We start from the raw sequence: 22,898 nt of genomic DNA on the forward strand, positions 1-22,898 counted from the left end.
AAATATTTTTTAATAATAGTGATGATGATAAAAAATATGATAGCGAAGTAATTATAATGGTGGTTAGATGTTGGTGGTGACGACAAAAATGATTGTAGTGGTGATTGAGAGATAGAGATAGTGGTTGAAATAGTTAAATGATATTTAATATAAATGAATTACTATTCATAAAATATTTTACGAAATTTTTTCAGTAAATGAATTAAGTTTAAAAATTAACTGTAAAATAAAATATTTTACATTAACCAATTTTTCTATAAAATATATTACAGGAAACAAACACAGGAAAATATTTTCCAGAAAATAAATACAAAAAAATTTATAAAATATTTTTTTTAAAATATTTTATGTGAAACAAACAAACTCTAAATCAGAGTAATTATCAAGTATTAGTCCGAGCCGAACCGAAAATAATTACCCCTACTTTAGTTTTTTTGTTAATTATCTCACGTGGAACTTTTTAAAAACCGAAATATAAACACTAGTCCGTCAACGAGTCACTCATTCAACGTCTCTAACTCGTGAATTTGAAAAGATTATTAGGATTTTAAATTATAAGATATATTAGAAAATGTCAATCTAGAATAACTAAAATAAACAATATAAGCATCTACAGGGACTAGAATGTAGTTTGCATAAAATCATCTCAATCCAAGTTCTCCTCTCTTCAAACAAAACCCAAAAATCCCTCAAAAGTTTGAAAACACGACACACATGCGTTCTTGCTCTCCTCTTTAAATTGGCATCAACCTTTATTATTCCACATTTATCCCTAACCGACTCCATACCCACCCTCTGTCCAGCTGGTTCTCTCGTAATTTTCACAAACTCCAATCCCTTTCTCGCACCCCCATCCCGCCGACGATCTGTCGTCTCCGTTACCCACTCAGCGCCTTCATTTACGATAAAAACCTCTCCTGTCCAATTCTAGTTAGGGCTTGTAACTTACTCCTCGAGCATTCGAGAGCTCGAAGACTAGGGTTTGGTTTTAGATTCGATTAGAGATTGGTAATCGATGATTTTGAAAGATTAGGGTTTTCCTTTCAATTTCGATTTTCTATTGAGTGTATCAATTTTTCCAGGGTTTAAATTTGAAGTTTTTGGAAAGTCGAGGACTTAATAAGGATGCCGAGAAGCTCTCGACACAAATCGAGCAAGCATAGCTCGAGAGAGTATTCGGATTCGGAGAAAGATTCGAGCTTGAAAGAGAAGAAGGCGGCGAAAGAGGAGAGTGTCAGTAATAATAGCAGTGTTAGGGTTTCGACCGAGAAGAGGAAGTTAGATTTGAAGGAGAATAAGGAATCTTTAAATGGGGAATATGTAGAGGAATATTCTTCCTCTTCGTCAAAGAGGAGAAAAGAGAGAGTAGAGGAAAGTAATGATAGGTGGAATGGTGGAAAGGAGGAGAGGGGGGAGAAGAAGGGGAAGGAGAAAGGGGGCGAGGAGAAGTTGAAGAGTAAGAGGAGGGATGAGAGTGTGGAGAAGAAGAGTGAGGGAAGGCATAGGGAGAGTAGTAGAAAGGAGGAGAGGGAAAGGGAGAGGGTAAGGGAGAAGGAGAAGAAAGGAATGGAGGGTAGGAGTGAGGTTGAAGAGTATTCGCGTGGAGGAAAACAAATTACTGAAAAAACTGGTAAGGTAACAATGGATTGGTTTGTAATGGTTGCAATGTGTTCTTTAAATGTGGATGTTTGTGAATTTGTGTGTTGATTTTGTTTGCTGTTTGTTTTACCATTTGAATGCTTTTTTGAATTGTTAGAGGTACGTCTTCTTATCATTGATATTAATTGTTGAAAGAAATTGTCTTTTCAAGTAAATAAGGGAAAATTTAGGGTTTTTTTTTGGGCCTTGGAGTGCTCAATTCATTAATACTTAGCCTCAAGGTTTCTTTTCTTTGTTGAAGTGCTTGTTTAATCACCTTTATTTCTTGACTCTTGTCTGTTGAAGTGTCTTCAATAGGATAAAATGATTTAGATTCTACTAGTTGATGAAGATGATTTCTAATCATCTTCTGGAATTGGTTTATGATATTTTAAATGTATTTAAAAATTAACTCTTTATGTACTAAAAAATTAGCAAGGATTTGAGTGACGCTCGTGTGATAAAAAAGTGACATGCTCATGTCTTTTGTGGATGATTTCTAGTTAATTGATGATAGAAAAAGTTGATAGTAGGGGAAAGTATGTCAGTACTTCGCGTCCCATTCATTGTAACCTTAGATATAGGTGACCTGACATAGTTATCCATTGAACATTGAGTGGTTGATCTTCAATTCGGTTTTCTGATTTATATTCCAAGTACTTCAGATGTATCTGTCCAATCTGGGTATTTTCTTGTAAATGCTCCATACTTTTATCTGAATTTGAGGCCTCAAGAGTTATTTGTCTTCAATCAACTTTTGGTGTCCTTATGTAATGCTTGGTAGAACATAATATTGTGTAATTTAATGTTATGGAAGGAAAGATTGGTACTTGTTTCATTCTTCTATTAGATTACTTCACACTTCACACTCCATTATGCTCCACCACATATTCATAGCATTTTTAAACATTCTTTTTATTTGAAGTTGTTACCTTGGAGACAAGATAAACAAAGTATTCTGTTTGATTTTCTGGTACTGTACATTAAACAATTACAACTATTTATAGAATGTGGCACTGAAATTGATGGCCATTTGTTTTGGTATCAAGGCCATTTACTTCCACTCCGACTCAGAGTGCTTTGTCAGGATACTTGACCACTTCAGATGAAGTTACTGAAGTCCTTTACTTCAATATTCATCACGTGCTGGAGGATTTTGGGTGTTATTAGATTGCTTGATATAACTGTAGATATACCTGTTTGCTCAATTTTTTTTTAAAAAACTGGCATAGTTTTTCTGGTGTATTTGATGTGCAACCTTCAACTCCATATCCAGAAACTAAAGTCTCATTTCATGCAAGTTTTAGTCATTTGGATTCCCTTGAAAAGGGATAGACAGTCATTATGATTGGAACAATATAGCAAAAGTTCTCATGTTTATTGAATGTAACACTATAAGATTTTGTTGGTTCTTTATGATATTTCTCCACCTGTTATCGGCATCATCTTATTTTAGCTATTAAGATTTTGGAACCATATGAAATTTTCCTGTATTTTGACATTGTTTCCTGTATAAATCTGTATGCCAATATAACCTGGCATTGCAATGTCACAGTACTCTTCACACGGGTTTCAAATTGCCTTACAAGTTGTTTTGTTGCAATGACTTTCCTATCCTCTATTCAAAGAGGATATTTAGATTGGAAATAAAGTAATTTTGGGAGGAGAACATGATATGGCTATATCTCTGTGCTATTTTGTTGGATGTATTATATTAATGAAGCTGTCATTGCAACCATTTTTATTTTTTATTTTTTTAATTATGAAGTGAATGTTATTGACAATCTTGCATTGGGTGTTGGATGGTTTTATAATGCAAGGCTTTATCCAGTCACTTATTTTAATATTACTTAGATTGTCTAGATGAGATATATTGCAAGGCAGATGATACATTATGTTGTCTATGTGTCTACTCTGGGGCTTGCTACCTGTTTCCATTATTCAAGCTTTTGTGGTAGTATATATTTGATTATTTATTTATTTCTAGTCCCCCTTTCCTCTTTACACACAAGCAGCCTTATTGTTTTGCTTTAGCTGGCTGAACACTCCCTGCAGTTGGGATATGATGGTCCTGTTTATTTAATCTGCCTTATTTTTTTTATTTTATCTTGGCTCTTCTTTCTGAACATCCAGCTTACCTGTTGATTTATGTCTTGTGGAAGCAAATGATCAATTGCGAAGTCCTGAATCAGAGAACCGGTCTGATAGACGAATTAGGAGAAAGAAAGATGATTCTGCTGATGGGGATAAGCATCATGATGATATTGGAGATGCTAATGGAAAACGATTATCCTCAAGGGAAGATGTTAAGGAAGAAAAACCGAAGGACGAGAAGCACAAGGATGATCGATATAGAGACAAGTACCATGAGGTCGTGGACAGGGAAAATAGGCATGGAGATGATAAGCAAAGAGATGAGCGTGGTGCAAGAGATTATGTTAACAACAGGTCTGAAGAGAAGCACATAAGGGATGAGAAGGATGCTTCAGAAGTTCGGAAGAAATCTAAGCCACAAGACACTGATCGTGATCATGACCGTGAAAGAGAGCGTGACCATGATCGTAATCGTGATAGGGATCGGGAGCGAGAACATGATCGAGACCGGGATCGTGATTGTGACCAAGATCATGATTGGGATTTGGATCGAAATCGGGACCAAGATAGGGAACGAGACCGTGACAGAGACCATGGCCGTAATCTTGACTATGATGGGTCACATATTGATGATTGTAGTGCCAGATACAAAGATAGCAGGGGAAGGAAAAGATCTCCTGAGGATCGTGATCACTATAATGATGCTAAATCCAAAGGTACAAAGGCACCTTATCCTGATGTGGAAAAGAAATCTTTGAGCAGTGGGAGAGTTGAGTCAGATGACAGGGGAAGATCTCAATCACGTCAAGCCCATCTAGACAATAATGTTAGCAGCAACAGGCGGAGGACTTCCCCGGACACCAGTTCACATGGAGCTGTTGAAGAACACAGGTAACTGCATATATTTTCTAAATTAGTGAAAAAAAATGTGAGGATGCTGTATGGATAATCTTTCCAAATTGATATTTTATCATGTGGAAATTGTAAACTTTCAGACATGTGCTTTATTTCTGCTTCAAAAGTAGGGTTTATATAAGACTACCAGTTCTTGGGTTAAGTCAATGATTTCTTAAGTTTATGAGAACTGCTTCTCTGCTTCACTTGGTACAAATCTGAAGATCCATATATTGGTGATGGATTGCAGGACTATTATTTCAGTCATATTCATGTCACTAATACATATGAAAGAAATGCAAATGAAACAATATAACAAATATATTTTGATCTTTCTGTGAAGTCCTAGGGGTCATGCTGTATAGGTGAATGTTTTGTTTTCAGTGGCAGTCATTTGCTTCTCACTTTCAGTAGTAGGTAGATTGGTTTTGTGTATATCAAAGAACCCGTCTCTTTGAATATTATCCTCTTATCATTTTGAGAAACCACATGACTGGGTTGCGTTCTTCGATCTACTGTCATTGTTTTTTCATATGGTATTCCTTGCAGCATTGTTAAGGTTGCATCCTTCTTACAAAACATTATAAATGTCTTTTCACTGAAGTCTATTCACTGTCTCTTGCATGTACAGTTAGATTCATACTTGTGGGGCTGATATCATGAACTATGAACTATCAATATTCTTTCCTGTCCCAGTCCAGAAGGGAATATAATACAAGTAGAAAGGTCAAAACCCAACGTATTCAGTTAAAAATTTCTTATATCAACAGGTTTTAACTATGGGAATAATGTTGTTGTGGTTCAGTGCACAAGTGACCTTGCATTCATCCATTGACCTATTTCTGAAATTAATCTCCTAATTAAATCATTTTTATATGGAACCTGCTTCAATGTTCAAGATGAATTTATATTGCTTTTTAATGCCCTTGGTAGTTTCTTGAGTTGAACTGGAAGATGATGATGGTTTTTATTGGTTCTATTATAGGCATTTCAAAGCAGAAGATTTGAAGTACAGGGATGCTGTGACCAAACAGAGGTCGAAAGCAATTTCTTCAAGAGAGGCTGCTGATTTTTCAGCAACATCAGAGAGAGCTTCCAAGCATAGGTCATCTGATAAACCTATTAAAATGGATGATGGCCATGTAGGTGAGTTGTCAATTGAGAGGTCTTCAAGTTCTAGAGCTTCACCCCGGGGCTTGGTTGACAGATCTCCTTCATCAAGCCTTGAGCACAGATATGCAAACAGAACTGGTGTCAGACGGAGTCTTGACATTGAAGAATCAGCGAGGAGGAGAAGTGGTTCCATCAGTGCTAGAAATTTGCCTTCTGCTGAAGACAGACTAGGTCGGGATTTACCGTTGGAGAAGCCTCTAGCAGATGATTCAACTCCAGCTGATTCATCCTTTTATAATAGAACTAATCAGAACAGTTCTTCTTTGATTCCTCCATCCATCTTCAGGGGTGGAGGTGGCAGCCCGTCTTTTATGGGTTCACTAGAAGAAGATAGTAGAGGTAACACCCGCTACAAAAGAGGCGGCGATCCCAGTCTGGGAAGAGGCCAAGGAAATGCTTGGAGAGGTACCCCAAACTGGTCTTCACCAATGCCAAATGGCTACATGCCTTTCCAACATGGACCAGCTCATGGAGGTTTTCAAGCAATGATGCCTCATTTTCCATCTCCTCCGCTGTTCAGTGCCAGGCCTTCAATGGAAATTAATCACTCTGGGATTCCTTACCATATACCTGATGCTGACAGGTTCTCTGGTCATTTGCGCCCACTTGGGTGGCATAATATGATGGATGGATCAGGACCTTCTCCCATGCATGGATGGGATGGAAATAATGGTGTGTTTAGGGATGAAACACATGCATTTGGGCAAGAATGGGATCAGAATAGGCATCAGTTGAATGGTCAGGGATGGGAAACTGGCACGGACATGTGGAAAGCACAAAATGGTGATTTGAATATGGACTTGCCAGCAACTTCTGTGAAGGAGGATTTTCCAGTGCAGGCACCTCTGGAGAATGTTCTGGCTGGACAAGCAGGTCACCTGTTGCAAAATGAAAACATTCATCAAATGTTCCAAGCAGAAAATGTTGAAACAAAATTAGCTGTTGCTTCAGCAAAAGAACCTTCAAAATTTATGTCTAAAACTACCCATGAGAAGATGCCTGATCCTTCTAGAACGCAAAGTAGTGATGACAGTTTTCATTTTGCCCGTGCTTATCTTTCTAAGCTGGACATTTCAACAGAACTTGCTAGTCCAGAGTTGTATAGCCAGTGTATGAGTTTGCTAAGCATGGAGCAGAGTGCAAATGCAGATGAAGATATTATAATGCTTGTAAATTTAAAGGTAGACTCTCCATCTGTCATGCACCCGCATATATGTGTATCCGTACCTTATTCTGTTTTTAATGTTCTTTATGCTATTTTGATGTGACAGGATGGTGCAAGAGCAGTACCGAAAAGTTCTGATTCCATTTTCAGTCTTTCACTTCTTCCTGCTGTAAAAGATTCTGTTTTTCAGGTAAATCATTAGGATTATATAGCTAATTCTTTGTGATTAATTCTGTGTGTTTTGAGGCCCAGGTTCATAATTGTTCTTGTTGATAAATCAGTCATTGACCAAATTGGGGTCATTTGAAGCGGCATGGTGATTGTTATTTTTTTCCCTTCTGGAAATTACTAGGATTTCCTTCTTGGCAAGTGAAAGCGAAGACTGTATAGGCATGTAGTTGATGAGATTTTGCAGCTAATTTCGATTCCTATATCTTTTTTTTTTCTTTTCCAGCCCATGCATAATTATTGTTGATAGACAGAAATTTCCTTCAGCTATATGGCATCTTTTACGTGTAGCATCGAGGAAAATGCCTGTGTCAATTGAGATTTGATAACACGGGGGAAAGAAGTGGGATGTAGGGTAATAAACAAAGGACTGGACTATGTATAAAGGCTGATTGGTTGGATTTGGGCTTCACTTCCTCTACTGTGAGAGGGAGACAAATGATTTTGTTTTGTGATGCTATATTTGCATATCATTGTCATTCCCACCCTGTTTCTAACTGCAAACAGCATTGATTTGTATTAACTTTATTTTTCATGTTATGCTTCTGAATAGTTTTTAGATTAATTCTGAAGTGCCAATTCTTTCACTCTGACATTCTGTTTCCTTGCTCACAGAAAGCCATAGAATACTACAAGAAGCAGAGAGTAGGTTTGAGTGGCTTGCCAATTGTTAATGGTGGAAAAATAGATGCTATTTCAACGTCCAAAGTGAAGGATGAACCTATTAATGATGTGCACAAAGCAGAGGAGCTAGTTTTAAATCAGAATGAAGAAATGCCAGATGTTCCAGTATTGAGTTTAGATCAGAACAAAGCTGAAGAGGTTGCCATTGCTGATACCCGGGAGATATCGGAAGAGCTTGTTTCCGCTCCTAGCCTGAAGGAACATGCTCATGCTTGCACATCCTCTCAGGAATTGCCTGATCAAGCTCTCGTTCAACAAGATTGTGTGGAAAAGCCCGTGGAAATTTATAGTGGTAATAAGATTGATGAGGTGCCATCCGAACCAGTCAATTCAGGTGTGGCGGGCAGCCTCCCAAACCCTGATTATGCACCTGAAGCTGATACCATTTCACCTGCTAAAGGTTTAGATGATAATTCTTTGCAATGTGCTGAAGAAGGGCAGGGGTCTGGTGATACAATGTGTGGTCCTTTATTTTTTTCGGATGATTCTCCCAAGGCATCCGGGGCTTTGATGCCTGGGTCAAATGAGTCTGAGTCGGTAATTTTAAGTCGGATACATCATTCTCCTGAAAGTACACGTTGAGACAATTTCTCTATGTTCTTTAATGCGTTTTTCGTAATCGTTTGCTTTTCCAATTTTTGTTGCTTCTCTTTTTATCAAGGAAATAAAAGGAAATCTGCCCTTTGGTTTTCCCTGGATAAGGGGTTTGCGTGCCCTTCATATCATCTGCCTCATGCTTGCAACTCCATGCTTTTTTCTTCAAGTACTTCTGGTTTGCCTTCGCTGTGCTTTGACGATCACATGTTCGACATCCATACTAGGGCCTCCTGCATCAGGTAATTCATCTTTCATGGATACTGATTCCAGAAGGTCGATCTGTTTTACAATCTGATTGCATCTGCACATTGAACTTGTAATCACTTGCATTGGAGCCTGCACAGGTTCTTTTCAGCATCGCCACTCGATTCAGGTTTCAATATGAATAAAAAAGGGTGAAATCTAATTGACGTGGCTGATCTTGTTAAATTGAGCCGATCCATACCAACGAATAAAGAACAGAACACGAAAAACTAATACCCTAAGCTCTTCTCTAGGTTAGTCCCTTGAGCTGGATTTGTTATGAACTAGAGCCCTGCGAGTGATAATAGTTCATGAAAAAAGGATAAGGATATGTGAAGAGTGGAAGTAAATAATTTTTATTAACCAACTCGTGTCAAACCCATTATAGGAAGCTTTTTCATCTTTACGTTATTCTTATACCTTTCGTTTCCTTTCGAGATATATAATTAATGAAGAGCAGTTGTAAAAACCAGATTAGGGTGCAAAGCTTTCCGATTAACAAACTCAGTTAATCATACAATTGATTAGCTTTTAACTATAAGGAATTGTGTCAGTAAATTTACACAATGCCTGAGAACTAAAACAGCAGGCAAACCTATAACTTTTATTAAAGCTCAGAGTATGCCAAAAACAAAAAACAAAAAATTAAATTTTTCCTTTTGCATAAAAAAAATTACAAATTCAGTATGACTGTAAGATCCCGCCGGCATGGGATTGGGTTAGTGCTCCTTGCGGAGTAACAATGGCTGATGTGTTTGTATCCTAATTCATGTACTTCCTGCAATTTGGAGCTTTACATAAACACGGAACTTTGAATTCATCAGGCTCGTTAGGATCAAACAAATAATCATACCTGCCACATACAATAACAAATACTGAGCAATTGAACAGTTTAAAATTTATGAGCTCCAACACAGAGAGAGAGAGAGAGAGAGAGAGAGAGAGAGAGACGTTAGCTCGTCACCGGCAGATACATTTGTCTTCGCAATGAGGACAATACGACTTTCATTATCACCCACACTCATGATCCTTGCATAGCAATTGGGCATACACTGGAACAGATGCAAGCAAAATTACATCATGATGAGGAAGAGTGAAGGTCACCAAACTGACACAGAAGAGATGAAATATATATACTTTGAGAAATTAGAAATGTTATTATGTGAAATCAATCACAAACTAGAGTGTCCCAACTCACAACATAGAGAAAGATGTTATTGTTCCATGAAATTTGTGGACCTTTTACTAGAGTATTTCACAATATCCAATCATTTACACCGATGGAAGAATCTTCTTGATGATTCACATATACATTGCAGAAATGAACTGCGTGAATATTAAAGGACAGAATGCAGAAAAAGAGTGACTCACAGAATGGTTTATCAAGCGTGCTATGTTTCCTTTATCAGTGGCATCTACCACTACCTCTTCACTTATCTTGAAAAGCTGCAACAGAAAATCAGACCGCAGTTTAACTCTAAAAAATGATGTAGAGGAAAAAAGAGGCAAACCAAAGCGGGGAAGGGGTGGAAAGCAAGTTCAACTTAGAAGACTGCTTTCAATATATTGAAAACTAGTATGATCTTAAGCAGATTCTAGGGTTTCTCTAACAACCACACAGCTTCCATCATCCTTTACTTAGTATGAAGTGTAAAGGAAGAAAATAACTCACATAGCAGTCTTTGCCTTCTAATCGGTAGCGTGCCTCCCTAAGATCTGCAATACTGCCTCTCACTTGTTCACCACGATATTCAAGAACCTGGAGACAATCAAGTACCGGTGATGGATTGTATTTCAGTTTTGATGATTATACAGACATGCAATTCATATGTGAAACTTCAGAGTTGCATTTCATAAAACGTATCCAATGATCAAGGTTTTCTCATTCATGACAATTATTCATACCATTTCTCCTTCTTGAATGTTTCTTCGTGCAAAGAGGCCCCATCCATGTATTCCAGACCTCCCGAAGCAAACTCGGTCATTCTCAGTTTTCTGAGATCATATGCACACCCAATAGATGGTTAGAAGGCAATCTAGAAAGTAATTATATTAACAGAAAGATGGAGACTTGCCTGTAAGTAGTAAAGCCTTTCTCTGAAAGAAGAAAAACTTTTAGGCTCCTCTACCACCTGTTGAAGAATAAACCAAGCACATCACTACAAGCTTTGTCTCTCATTTTCCATGTCAAAAAAGATGAGAAGACAACAAATCTTATATAATACTGAAAGCTAGGAAAAAGAAACTTTACCCTAAATGCATTCAAACTTTGTATCTCTCCCAAAGGATGATGACAAGGTCTTGTCAATCGATGGGAAATGGCTTCTTCTTCTGTTCGCTAGCAAATAATAAAAAAACAATAAAAAATAAAGTGAGGATAGATTTGATCTCAAGACCTAAGAACATTTATTGTAGCAATCATTTGGAAAATTCAAAATAAAAAGGTTTGTTAATTCATGTAGCATCTGTTTATGAGGTATATCAATTCTGTTACTATTTGAAGGATAAACCATAACAAATGTAAATTCGTTGTATAATATGGATCATTACATAGAGCTTGTGAACGAACAGCCCACAACTTATCAGAATAGAGCTTAATTCACATTTTTGTTTGAAAATCTAAACTTTAAACCAGCTATTGGTGTTGAAAAAAAACTCAAATCCATTAAAAAAAAAGAAGAAGCCTACAAGTTATGGCATATTATTTGCTAACCTGCAACTCATAACTATACCAACACATAGAGCCCCAGAATATATTTCAAGCACAAATTTGATATAGAACAATTCGACCAAGTAACAATACCACAGTAGGTTTCCATAATTACATTATCATTTGTTCACTCTTTTTAACAGCAATCAAGCACTTTGTTAAGCATATGGACATGATGAATTTCGCTCCATAACTTGTGAATTGTTTTACAAAGAAACGAATCTAGCTAATTGTTGAACTTGTGATTTTTCTCATGTCATGGAATTTTTTTTTTTTGTGCTTTATTCGTTGTATGATCCCCTTCATAAAAAAATGAATAAACGTGCCTGCTTCTAGGAAGTATGGGCAAAAGAGCCATATGATATGGAGCCTCCAAACTCACGAGATAGGATTAATCACTTATCAGCCCACCAAACAACCCTTAGAATCTTATGGACAATAATCCCCAACCCCACGTCCCTCCAAAAGTACCCAGAATATACTATAGCTGCACCAGCTACAATTTGGGCGACCGAACTAACCTTCTTGTGTTTAATAAATGCATCAACAATCCTTATGAAAAAAAGTAGGGAAGGAAGGAAGATATATCCACACATAATAGAAGTAATAGGTAGCGAAACTCTTGTTCAGGTACCTTCTTGTTGTTGTTCACTCTTTTGAAGACCCGACACCTCGCAGCAGAGAGGGACTCAGATTCAGTCGCTTCTTCGGTTGACACCTCTTCAAGTTTTGTTCTATTAGATGAAATTAACCTCGTACCAGCCCTTTTCTTATTTTGAACAAGGTTTTTGGCAGAAAACACTCCTACAGGAGTCTGTATAATCAATACTGTGTCCAGATTTGGAGCCCTGCACCATGAAAGAAAGCACAAAGTTATTAGAATACGTTTCTTGACAAATATGAAGGTCAACAGAGGCTTTAATGTGCAAATTAACTCTGAAAATAGAATTATTGGAAGGGGACTGCTGTTGGTTTAATCATAAAATATAAGGACTCTGTACCTGTGATATGCACAATATGAAATCATTTTTGTTGTCTGTCTCCCATTTTTCTCCAAGCAGTGCAACTGCGATTTAGAAGGAGATAATTTAATAACAAGAGGCTTGACCAGAGAGAGAGAGAGAGAGATAATACAACCCCTGCCAATTGAAAAGCTCAATAATAACTCAAAGTAAACTGTGAACGAATATTCCCAGATGAAAAATAGTTTATTGTTTTTTTCTTTTGACAGTAAGGGCGCAAGAGCAACTCACCTCCATGCGATACCCTGCCCTTGAAGCACACATTGCATGGTAATAAGTGGAACACTTGCAACATTGAGTACACGAGCCATGAATTTGTTTACAAATAACACAAATCTGGAGTTCCAAAAACGCACATTCCAATTTCATCAGCTATGTTTTCAGATGCATAAAAGAGCTCACAATTCACGATTCAATATAGTCATTGATTAAAATGAGGAATGAGAAAAATAAAGCAGGCACAAAGCTCAAGCATAAAAAAATGCCAAAAATATTGAATGCAGAAAGACCAACTTCAACTATTCACCGCATAGTTGCATAAAGTTGGATAATGCTTCAAAGCCACCAGTCCTCATATGATGCTAATTAAACTTCTAACATGGATTCCTAGGTCAAGTATGAAATGCATGAGGTTCTTACAAGTTAAACTTGAGTAGCTCTAATTCAGTGATTATCAGAACGAATATTCTACCTTTACAAAAGAATTTGATGGGATGCTTAAAATCCCAAGAGCAGGTTCCATCTTTTCATCACTTGCAAACGAAACTTCAGGTCGAAACCATGCACATGTAACATGAACCCATAATGTCTCAACATCAGTTGGCTTTAGAGCACCACCTAAGAAAAAATGAGAAAACAGACATAAGATCAAAGAAATAAAATCACAACCTACAATCAAAAGCAACTGCAGAAATTCTCATATGAGTTTAATAAAACTATCAGTACATAGTACATTTTTTTTGGAAAAATAGCACACAAAGAACTCGCTTTAAACCACTTTATGCAGAAGCAAGCTATGATCAAATAATGAAAAGCAACCTCTATTTGTAACTGGCTCAAACCCAAGATGAAAAGAGAGTTTCCCTGCAGCTGGCCAAAAAACAAACCTTTAACAGGACAAAGGCAACACTCCCTCTTAATGTCTGGTGTTTCACATGCTTTGCAAACCCATGAAGTGAAATCCTGCACGTTTCTTGCTCCATAACATTCTTGATGAACAGCTATCTGACATCTGACAGATGCATAAATAATGACATTAAATCTTAGAATGAAATCTCCAGCCAACAAGAAATGCCTTGCTCTAATTAGCACATATATAAGCAGGACATTGTTTTCTTTTCTTTCGGGATCAAATTTTGTTCAGCAAACTGCATCATGTAATGTAAATGAAAGCAGATAATTGCAGCAAGAACGAATTCCTAATGAGTTCATAGTATTTAAATTATTGAAATGACTCCATAATCTTCTTTCCTGACTAAGATAGCTTTGTTGCTTTAGAATTAGATAAAGATTTCTCAAAGTGTCAGGAACGTGTCTAAAATACAGTTCAAAGTTGCCTGGTGTCTTTAGCACCAAACATTTCCACTGACACATAGTATTCTGTGCATGCTAACTAGAATCCCAGTCAAAATTGTCTCAGTACCTGTTACAGATAATAATCTTGTTGTAGTCCCAATCTTCTACCCATCTACATACAGCACAACGTTCTGTTGTCCACTTCGCATAAACAGGCTCATATCTCTCTGTCACGAAAATGATAATAAAACGCCCATGAATTGTGAGGAATTCCCACAGTGCAGCACAAGATAACATACTGATCAGGTTGCAATAGCAACATACCTTGCAAGAAAGCAAGCAGCTTCTGCTTTCGCTCTTTAATCAAAGGTCGCTTGGGTGGTTTAGTAGAAACAGCACGTGCATGATAATCTGCTATCTGCATCATCTGCAAAGTCCAAGAGCATATTGGAGATACATACAAATCAATATCGAAAGTATATAAGAAGAAAAGAAGAAGGTATTGAAAAGCAGCTCTAATGTTCAATTGAAGATGATTGTAAGAAACCATGTTTCATGATTATTCTTTCTAAATGCAAGTAATATACTTTCAGAAGTACAGCAGCATGTAACCATCTAGAGACGCAAACCTACCCATAAAAGAAAGAAGAAATATTCACAAAGAAAGAAGCTCAAAAGATTCTGTACAAACCCATTGTTCTAGCGGTAGCATGGAATCTTTCACCCTAATACTGGTCCTCCAATTCTTAATTTTGGAGCCTGTGTGTCGTTCCCATTCACTAAGGGCTTGCTTTTCTGAACCACAGAACTCACATTTGCAGACAACCCTAAAGCAGGAAAAGGAAAAAAAAAAGAATTGTATCCATAAATAAACTTGAAAAAAAAAAAGGCTCAGAAGCCAACAAGAAATTTTTCCAGAAATGCTTGAAATTCATGCATTTATGAAGCTGCATTCCTGCTTACATGTGCAGACTAGGGAAATATATGCCTTCCACTCCTGAGCAGATAACAGTAACCTTATTAGGTAGTGCTGGTTGACCATTACTTCGGTTTGATCTGTGCCAAAGGCTCTAAGATATTAGATATAAACCCTTCAAATAACTTGTGATAGAAAATTCAATATCCCGTCAAATAACTTGTTAATAGAAAATTCAATAATCTTCTGTTTGTTAACAAAAATAAAAATCAAAAGGAACCTACTTGCATTTCAGCTGTGATTTTTCTGAATCTGACAATTCAAAATTAAATTTTGCCTTGCATGCAGGGCAGTAGTAATCTGTGCCCCCCAGATCCTTCAACCAAGAAAAGATGGATCAGTAAAGTCAGAAACTTCCATCCATGCTCTCATTATGCAGGTAGAACATAAAGTAAGGCAACATTGGCAAGTATGGACAAACCTTGAAACGATTGCTGGAAATCTTGTCACACTCTGCATGGACCCAAACTTTACAACCATCACAACGCACCTGATTCAGAGAGGAGAACCAGAAGACCAATTTGATAAGAAAGAAACATTACAATTGAGCAGAAAAAATCACAACTCCAATATAAGTTGTAGGCTGCCTCACCCAGCTCCCACTATCTGAATGATTCCAAACCTTCTTGCATATACCACAAAAATGTTTTGATTTGGTTAGCTGCAATACCAATTATGTAGATGTGAAAAATACATATAACCATTACATAAATGACTTCGACTATGGAGACGACTTATTGCATAAAACACTGAGGACAAGACAGGTGGTACCAACCCTTGCACATGTTTTACATAAGAGCTGGCCTCCAGGGGATGTGCCCTTTATTTTCTTTGCAGGTTTTAAAGGAAGGCTTGTGCCACAGCCTTCACAGGGGCGCGTGTCATTATTCTTCCAAATCATGTCCTGAATCAGAGAAACCAAATTTGACGAGATTCAAAGAATGAAAGGACAAATAAGCACTTCCTATTTCTTCTTTTGAAAACAATAGAAAACTTCATTTAAATAAGAGCGTGAAGAAAACTGAGACAAGCCAAAATTTGAATCTGGAAATTTAGTTCGGTGTTCCAGGTTCTTTCACAGGGAGAGAACTACAGTGAAAAGAAAAGTATTACCCATTACAATTGAGTAAGCTTCCCCACTCTACTCCCAATCAAAGAGTAGTACAAGACATAAACATTTGAGCACATTTTGGTTTATTCTTCTCAAAAAATGGTAATCACAAAATCTTTCCAAGAAAAATGGAGGGCAAGAAACAGTACTATTATACCACGTTAGGTATTTCTGTTCCTATGTGAAAAGGAGACAACAGAAACCAAGAATGTTTGAACTTTAGGGACAGTATTCCAAGTTTCCTGAACTTGTCGAACTGTTTTCATGTTTCTACAACTCTAAGAACTAATAGGACGATTATAGCTTAGAAAGCCAAACAGCTCTGCTGCTGAAAGCTGGGAACTGGGGACCATTTCCAGATTCTAGATCAACACCCCCCCTAAAATCCTGCCAGATGTGATTAACACCAGAACATCATTCTGAGCAATCAAAAAAAGCGAGCCTACATTTACATGATAATACATCCAAATCCCAACACAAACCTACTATTGACAGCCAAATTATTAAGAGATTCAACCCCCATAACCACATAATTCATAGATTTTCTCAGCCCACTAACTTGGTAAATCTCGAGGTATTGTAACAGTTGCCAAAAATCAAAATTCCATTTACACCTAGGAGTTTAAGACTTTAAAGCCTAAGCACAGGACTAGAAAGAACAAAAATAACAGAGAAGAGAGCTTCAAAGAAAAACAACTTAAGAACTACACCATGAAACTTGCCTGGTTTGGAGAATGAAAGTCCAGATCCTGGTTTGAGCCAGTAGCCTCCTGAAGCCACCTATAAACAGATTCATCAAAAATTGGATTCCCAGCTGCTGTGTTTATATCCTGCATCAACTTCTCAGTGAACCCCTGTTCGGCGAGAAATGCCTCCTCAACCGCCATCTGGAAATCACCAGGCTTGCAGTCATCCAATTCAGACTGCTCCTGGAACCTATGCCAAGAAAAAAACTCACTCAAACAGAAATTTCAAATCCCAAGTTATCAACCTACACTACAACAAAACAATGACAATTAACACACCTGTCAACAAAATCCAAAAATGGAAAGATCATCCCTCTTTGAACCCAAGCATAGTCCTGCTCATAATCATTCAACTTTACCATAATTAGCAATCACATCCAACCAAAAACTAACAACACAAAAGCACCATATATCCAAAGTAACCCCTCTTTACATAGCAAGTAATTCATAAATTTAAAATCCACACATACCCTCTGATCCCCATCATTCCCAGAGCAACCAAAAAACATCACACAGGCTGCATCGGCAATACAAGACCTCAAAACCAACTCGGGTGCTTGTGTCATTGGATCAATAACAATAGCGGGCCAAAATGGATATTTCATTCCCGACTTTGCCCACACTAAATCACCTGAATAAAAATCTTCCGGCCCAAACAATCCATCCTCTTTCCTCTCCCCACTACTCAAATCCAAAACCCCACCACACTCATTATCATCCACCACCACCACCAAATTCTCATGCACTGTAGTAAGCGTACTTCGCGAACAACTCGAATAATACTTCTTCGTATCAAAACCACCCTTAAACCTCACCTCCTCCTCCTCCTCCTCACACGTATCAACATACTTGCCACCACAATGCCTGCTTTGTTTCTTCACATTACCACCCATTCTACGCAATCTCAAACCCGTTCTCTCTTTCTCTTTAACCTTTCTACTACTCTTAAGCTGAACATCATAATCAACATCATCATCATCATCATCAACAACATAGTCATCGTCATCTTTATCATTATCATTATCATCAAAGCTATAATCACGCGAATTAGTCTTACTTTCTTTTCTCCAATTATCAATAACTGAATCATTAAACCTTGAAGGCAATACCTGAACTCTCCCTCTCGACGTCCGCACTAGCGGTGGCCGAGAAACCTCCACCGTCCGATTACCATTATCATTACCAATAGTATTATTACTGCTACCGCCATTACCATTAGCTGCTCTCCTCGTCATTGAATCTCGACCGTTGGATTCAGGCGGGGAGCAAGATACTTCCGTGCACAAAGAAGCAGCGAATCCCCTCGACGACTTCAAACTCACCGGAATCACACCAGCGGCGACCTCAGGGAGAAGATTGATAGGGTAATAACCACCGGTAACGCCACAATTGCTGTGATGGTTATTGCTCGTAAGCTTACGTTTCTTCCTCCGAGTTGAAGCAGAGTTGTCCTCCTCCTCGCAAGCTGCGTTGTCGCCGAGTCTGTTGCACCTTCTTAAACTCGGCATTTGAGATTTCAAGTTCCTCTTAATTATCATCTTCACTAAATCAAAATCAAAATTGATTTCAATTTGACCGAAATTAAGCGCCAGAAACCCTAATTCTGAGGCTAGAATCAGGCAAAAAGGGATTGAAACGACGCCGCATGGATGCAAAGCAAGTGCAAGAGCGGGTCAATTCTGTCAGAAAAAATAGAAGAAGATGATGAACAGAGATCTGAAATCTCTAGAGAGAAGTTTCTCTCTTGGTTTGGTTGGGTTGCTGCAGTTTTCTCTCTCTTTCTCTCTCTAAGCGCTGCAGAGATAGGAGTGTATTAGGAAAAGAAAAGGATATTATATTAAAAAATTAAAAAATTAAAAATATGTATAATTAAAAAATAAAGAATGCAAGGAGGGACGGAGGAAAAGCTGAGGGAAATCGGAGGAAAATTGGTTTATTTAGAGAGAGAGAAAGGGTGCGGTGCGCTGGCTGGCTACTTATCGAGCTTAACTTGTGTGGGTGTGGATGGGCTGTTGGGTGCGTGAGAGAGTATAATGGGGTTTACGTCGTGGTGGTGGTGGAGGGTGCAATGGGCTCACTCACGTGTTTTTTTTTTATAAAATAAAAATCTGAGTAAAAAATTTATTCCATCTTCTTCTAATCCTCCTTCTCTATGGAATTGAGAAGAATGCTTTGTTGCTTAGCAATGGTGGTTGCTGCTGTGTGCTGGTAATGAGGGGAATATGATTTTTTTTAACGTTGTAGATGTAGATAGTTCCAAGAATGTGGGGACTCAATTTGATAACATCTTGATTGAATTTAAGTACGAGGTTTGATTTATTGAGGAGATTTAAATAGTAAAGGAAATTCAACAAATTTTCCACTTTAGTTGATGGATTTTTTGGGACAAAAGTTGGATTGGAGTAACTTTCGATAATGGCACGATTGGGGAGTTTCTGCAACTCAGGGAGGAAAGGTTTTGAGTGAAGATGGCAACCTTGGGAATGTGTGGCACCGTTTTCGGTGTTGATGGGCAGAGGGAGGGGAGGAGGGGGTGGTGTTGGTGATGGTTTTCATGGTGGTTCTCTGGTACAATTGGCTCGTCGTGTGGACTGGACTAGCATGGGATTTGAATTTTATTGCTAGGTGTTGTAACAATGGCATGGCAAACATGAATTTTCCCACCATTTCTCAGAGGGTATTTTGGGTAGTCTGTTTGTATATTAATGGGCTGCCTGGACATTTTAATTGCAAAAACACTGTTTATTAACTCAATTGTATTTTTAATTACTTCGTTGCTGCTTAAGCAATTTATGATTTTGATACAAAGTTCAGGCCATTTAGGGTTTCCGTGGTGAAGGTTAGGATGTGTGCTAGGGCATAAAATTTATTGCAAAGCTGTAACTCCATGTTCCTGGCCTTCTTGTTTCTCGGGCATCTTCTTAGATGGGATCGATGATGGAAATGGGTCCCAAAGACAAGTTGGGAAAAATAAAATTTTGGCCTGCAAATTTGGGCAGGAAGATGGCAACTCAAGTACATACCTGCCCTGTGTGTCCTAGAAGAGGAAGAGCAGCCCAAAACGGAGCCTGCCTGGCCAGACCAGCAAGAGCAAGAATTGGGTGCTAGCTAAAAGTGTTGTTAGGGTTGCTGATTTCTAGAAATGGGTTATTAGGGTTTTTGATTTTGTTCATGGGTTCTTTCAATATTAGCAGAAGGCATCACCCCCACCATGGAAATTAAATTAAAGAAATTTGCTTCCAATACCATCCTCTTAGGAGGGAGAGTGGATGTGTTGACCAAGTTAGGCTTCGCAAAAAGCTTTTGGTGGGTAGAAGTTGATTTTTGGAGAAGTGTTGATCATGACAAAAAATTGTGTGGCAAGATTTGATGAATAGGAAATTTCTGAATTTTTGGGGTACGAGGATTAACAGATATTGATTAGCAGATATTCTGCTCTCTGCATCTGGGGTAGGAGGATGAAATTAACAATATATATATATATATATATACACTTTTTGTGTGTTTATCTATTTATTTATTTTTGTGGTCGTGATGCCACTTTTGCCTGGATTGGGCAGTAGGTAGATGAGAAGAGTGTTTTTGCCAGATGGGTTTGCACGGATTTATGGTAATCTGTCGAAGAATATTGTGATTACAGAGATTCTGAAGATGGCAGCTTTGGTACTGTTAGAGAAGTGGGGTTAATGACCAACAATGGGGGGAGGTGGCTTAGAGACAAAAGTGTCCTTTGCTTATCAGTCAAGTGCTTTTGTTGAAAGGTTGCTACTGCTACAACCACATGGTTCGGCACCTGTATGCAGTGGCTGCCCACGGCGGTTTATCAGCACTGTTGTCGGTGTGGTGGGGTAGGCTAACCGAAAAAAGAGCAGCCAAAATGAGAAGTTATGATTTTTGTTGTGTTTCGGAATGGTAATGGAAAGACCACCGTCGTATCAACATCTTGATGGCTGGTAGAGAGATTTTACCGCTTAACAAGTCAGTAACTTGATACCAACTTGCTCTTGAAACTCAGAATTCCTCGGCAAGATGGCAGTCCCTCCGGTGAACTTATAAGAGAGATGGTTCATATTGACCTGATTTCTTCGACAGAATTAGAGGCCTGAAAAGGAGATGGATTTTTCTACCTTTTTTTATTTAAAATGAGAGGAAGAAAGGAAAGGGTGCTTCAAGATTTGACGACGCATGTTGTGCTCAAGCATCCACGCAATAGTGGAGGCTCGGGGTGGCAGAGGAGAGCCCTGGCCACCCCTGCCACGATTTGACGTCGCATATTCCCCTTGCCCTTCCACTTGCATTTCAATTCTTTATTAACATAACTATTTTACATATTCTACGGAAAACCAGACCAATATGTCAAAGAAATTGACGATTTGTGATGAGATTATGCCAAACATCAATTGAGAAAAGGATCATTTGTTCTACAGAAAATTTTTATGGATTTAATCATTTGAGAGGAAGAGATTCTGTAGATCTGTTTATTCAGTGGATTTATTTCATGGTCCGCATAGAAAATTTAATTCTGTGAAAGCATAGCAAACACCATTTGAGTATAAAATGAGAAAAAGATTGTTTTGTTCTATAGAAAATCATGTGAAATGTTCACATCATTGGAAGCTTGTAAGTTCGTCATAACCACATAAACCTCTCAATGATGTGATGAACATGCCTGAATTTTGACTAATCTAGTTTACAAAGTAGAAGGATTCAACGAATGAGGACAGAGTCAAATCAAATGAGATACCAAGATGTGTTGAAACTAGGAAGAAAAACAAAATTCTAAGTGGGTACAGACTAATTAATTAACTGCAAAATCAGACTCTTCAAGCTAATTGTGATTAATGAGTTCAACATTTGTACGCTGCTGCAGTCATGTCCCTGTGCATGCATCTAGACCATGATGGATTACACTTGCTTTTGTCAAAATGTGAAATCCTATGCATAGCACGCGTGATTAATGTTTTTGGTGTTCATAACCATAGTTGTAAGATTCAGGACCTCATTCAAAAAAGACCGGTTGCTAAATTAAAATGAATTTATTTATTTTTTTTCAAAACAATATTGTTTTTAGTTTGTTTTTTTCTTAAAAAAAAAAATATTGGTTTTAACAAGGTTGAACAGCTTAACCAAATTAAGAATCAACTTACCGAGTCACTCGGATATAACCGAGGTTTTAATTTAAAAAAGTTTTGATATTAATCTATTTGAATCAAGTTTTAAATTATTGGTTTATTATGTCAACTTGTCGAGTTATTTCGAGTTTAATACTAATGCACATGATTGATTTTATTATATATTTTTGTTTAAAATCAGCATCAAGGGCAATTTAGAGCCTGTTTAGAGTGTGGTTATAGTTACTTTTCAAAATGTTTTTCATTTAGAAATGTATTAAAATAATATTTTTTTTATTTTTTAAAAATTATTTTTGATATCAACACATTAAAATAATCTAAAAACAAAGAAAAAATATTAATTTAAAACAAAAAAAATATAATAAAATTTAAATTTTTAAAAAATTATTTTTAAAACACAAAAACAATAAAGCCTTATCAGACATTACACGCACATAATGCCTTGTCAATACTGCATTCTATTGCAAGCACCATGCCTTCACACTAAATAAGAAACTTGTTCCGAAAAGTTCCTCCAATAGGTTTGGCGGGAAGCTAAAAAAGGCTGTTCTGACAGCCTGAAAGGAAAAGTCCTAGTCGAATTAGCTGCATCAACTACTGCCACAATTTCAGACTCAGGCAGTATTTCTAGCGTGTTATCAGTGTAGAACTCCAAGGATGCCATTATGCTAAAGAATAAAAGAACTGAAAAGGAGAGCTGTACCTCACTGCAGCCTCACAAATAGCTGAGCGTGAGTAACTGCTAACCTGAACATGAGAATAGGCATCCCCGCATGCATGCAACAAAGAGCATAACCAAGCTTCCTGCTTTACCACAAATGCAAACTCATTGAGTCGAATGGTTAATAGACAATGATCGTTTTATCTAGCAGGGTCCTGTATGGATCCCCAGAAGTTTTCGGTTTCCTTCTCAACCTTTAGCTAGGAGATAAGGTGAATAAGACATGCAATAGATTCATCGCACACAAAA

At 37.6% G+C, this 22,898-nt stretch overlaps 2 protein-coding genes across 3 annotated transcripts; one reads left to right on the forward strand and one right to left on the reverse strand.

The window, feature by feature from the left end:
• Positions 1–685: 685 nt before the first annotated feature.
• Positions 686–8,577, forward strand: LOC7464258 (uncharacterized). The gene is made up of 6 exons (XM_052446111.1): positions 686–1,008; positions 1,083–1,630; positions 3,801–4,623; positions 5,612–6,980; positions 7,071–7,154; positions 7,808–8,577. The coding sequence occupies exons 2-6, from the start codon at positions 1,126–1,128 to the stop codon at positions 8,456–8,458; spliced, it is 3,432 nt and encodes a 1,143-aa protein (XP_052302071.1). The 5' UTR covers positions 686–1,008; positions 1,083–1,125; the 3' UTR covers positions 8,459–8,577.
• A 613-nt stretch (positions 8,578–9,190) lies between these two features.
• On the reverse strand, positions 9,191–18,815 carry LOC7496395 (histone-lysine N-methyltransferase ATX5). 2 transcript variants are annotated; one of them, XM_024582074.2, is made up of 23 exons: positions 17,267–18,815; positions 17,076–17,134; positions 16,773–16,986; positions 15,715–15,843; positions 15,532–15,600; positions 15,361–15,429; positions 15,164–15,255; positions 14,927–15,019; positions 14,655–14,790; positions 14,288–14,390; positions 14,091–14,190; positions 13,555–13,679; positions 13,140–13,285; positions 12,680–12,784; positions 12,428–12,492; positions 12,061–12,274; positions 10,968–11,054; positions 10,792–10,848; positions 10,622–10,711; positions 10,389–10,475; positions 10,088–10,162; positions 9,668–9,768; positions 9,191–9,569 (listed from the first exon to the last, which is right to left on the reverse strand). In XM_024582074.2, exons 1-23 carry the CDS (start codon positions 18,332–18,334, stop codon positions 9,479–9,481), a joined length of 3,375 nt encoding a protein of 1,124 aa, XP_024437842.1. In that variant the 5' UTR covers positions 18,335–18,815; the 3' UTR covers positions 9,191–9,478. The 2 variants fall into 2 exon arrangements, with proteins under 2 accessions (XP_024437842.1, XP_002318412.2); XM_002318376.4 differs by having other exon boundaries at positions 17,076–17,131; positions 17,267–18,814.
• Positions 18,816–22,898: the final 4,083 nt, after the last annotated feature.

Source organism: Populus trichocarpa, chromosome 12 (genome assembly GCF_000002775.5).
Source record: "Populus trichocarpa isolate Nisqually-1 chromosome 12, P.trichocarpa_v4.1, whole genome shotgun sequence".
In the NCBI taxonomy this organism is placed as follows: Eukaryota; Viridiplantae; Streptophyta; class Magnoliopsida; order Malpighiales; family Salicaceae; genus Populus; species Populus trichocarpa.

Bases quoted from the DNA above. Each gene is read 5' to 3' on its own strand.
- LOC7464258 (XM_052446111.1), top strand. From the start codon at position 1,126: ATGCCGAGAAGCTCTCGACACAAATCGAGCAAGCATAGCTCGAGAGAG. The intron at 1,631-3,800 runs GTAAGGTAACAA...GTCTTGTGGAAG, and splicing joins ACAAATTACTGAAAAAACTG to CAAATGATCAATTGCGAAGT. The intron at 6,981-7,070 runs GTAGACTCTCCA...TTGATGTGACAG, and splicing joins TAATGCTTGTAAATTTAAAG to GATGGTGCAAGAGCAGTACC.
- LOC7496395 (XM_024582074.2), bottom strand. From the start codon at position 18,334: ATGATAATTAAGAGGAACTTGAAATCTCAAATGCCGAGTTTAAGAAGG. The intron at 13,680-14,090 runs GTACTGAGACAA...TGCATCTGTCAG, and splicing joins AAGATTATTATCTGTAACAG to ATGTCAGATAGCTGTTCATC. The intron at 10,849-10,967 runs GTAAAGTTTCTT...ATTCTTCAACAG, and splicing joins AAAGTTTGAATGCATTTAGG to GTGGTAGAGGAGCCTAAAAG.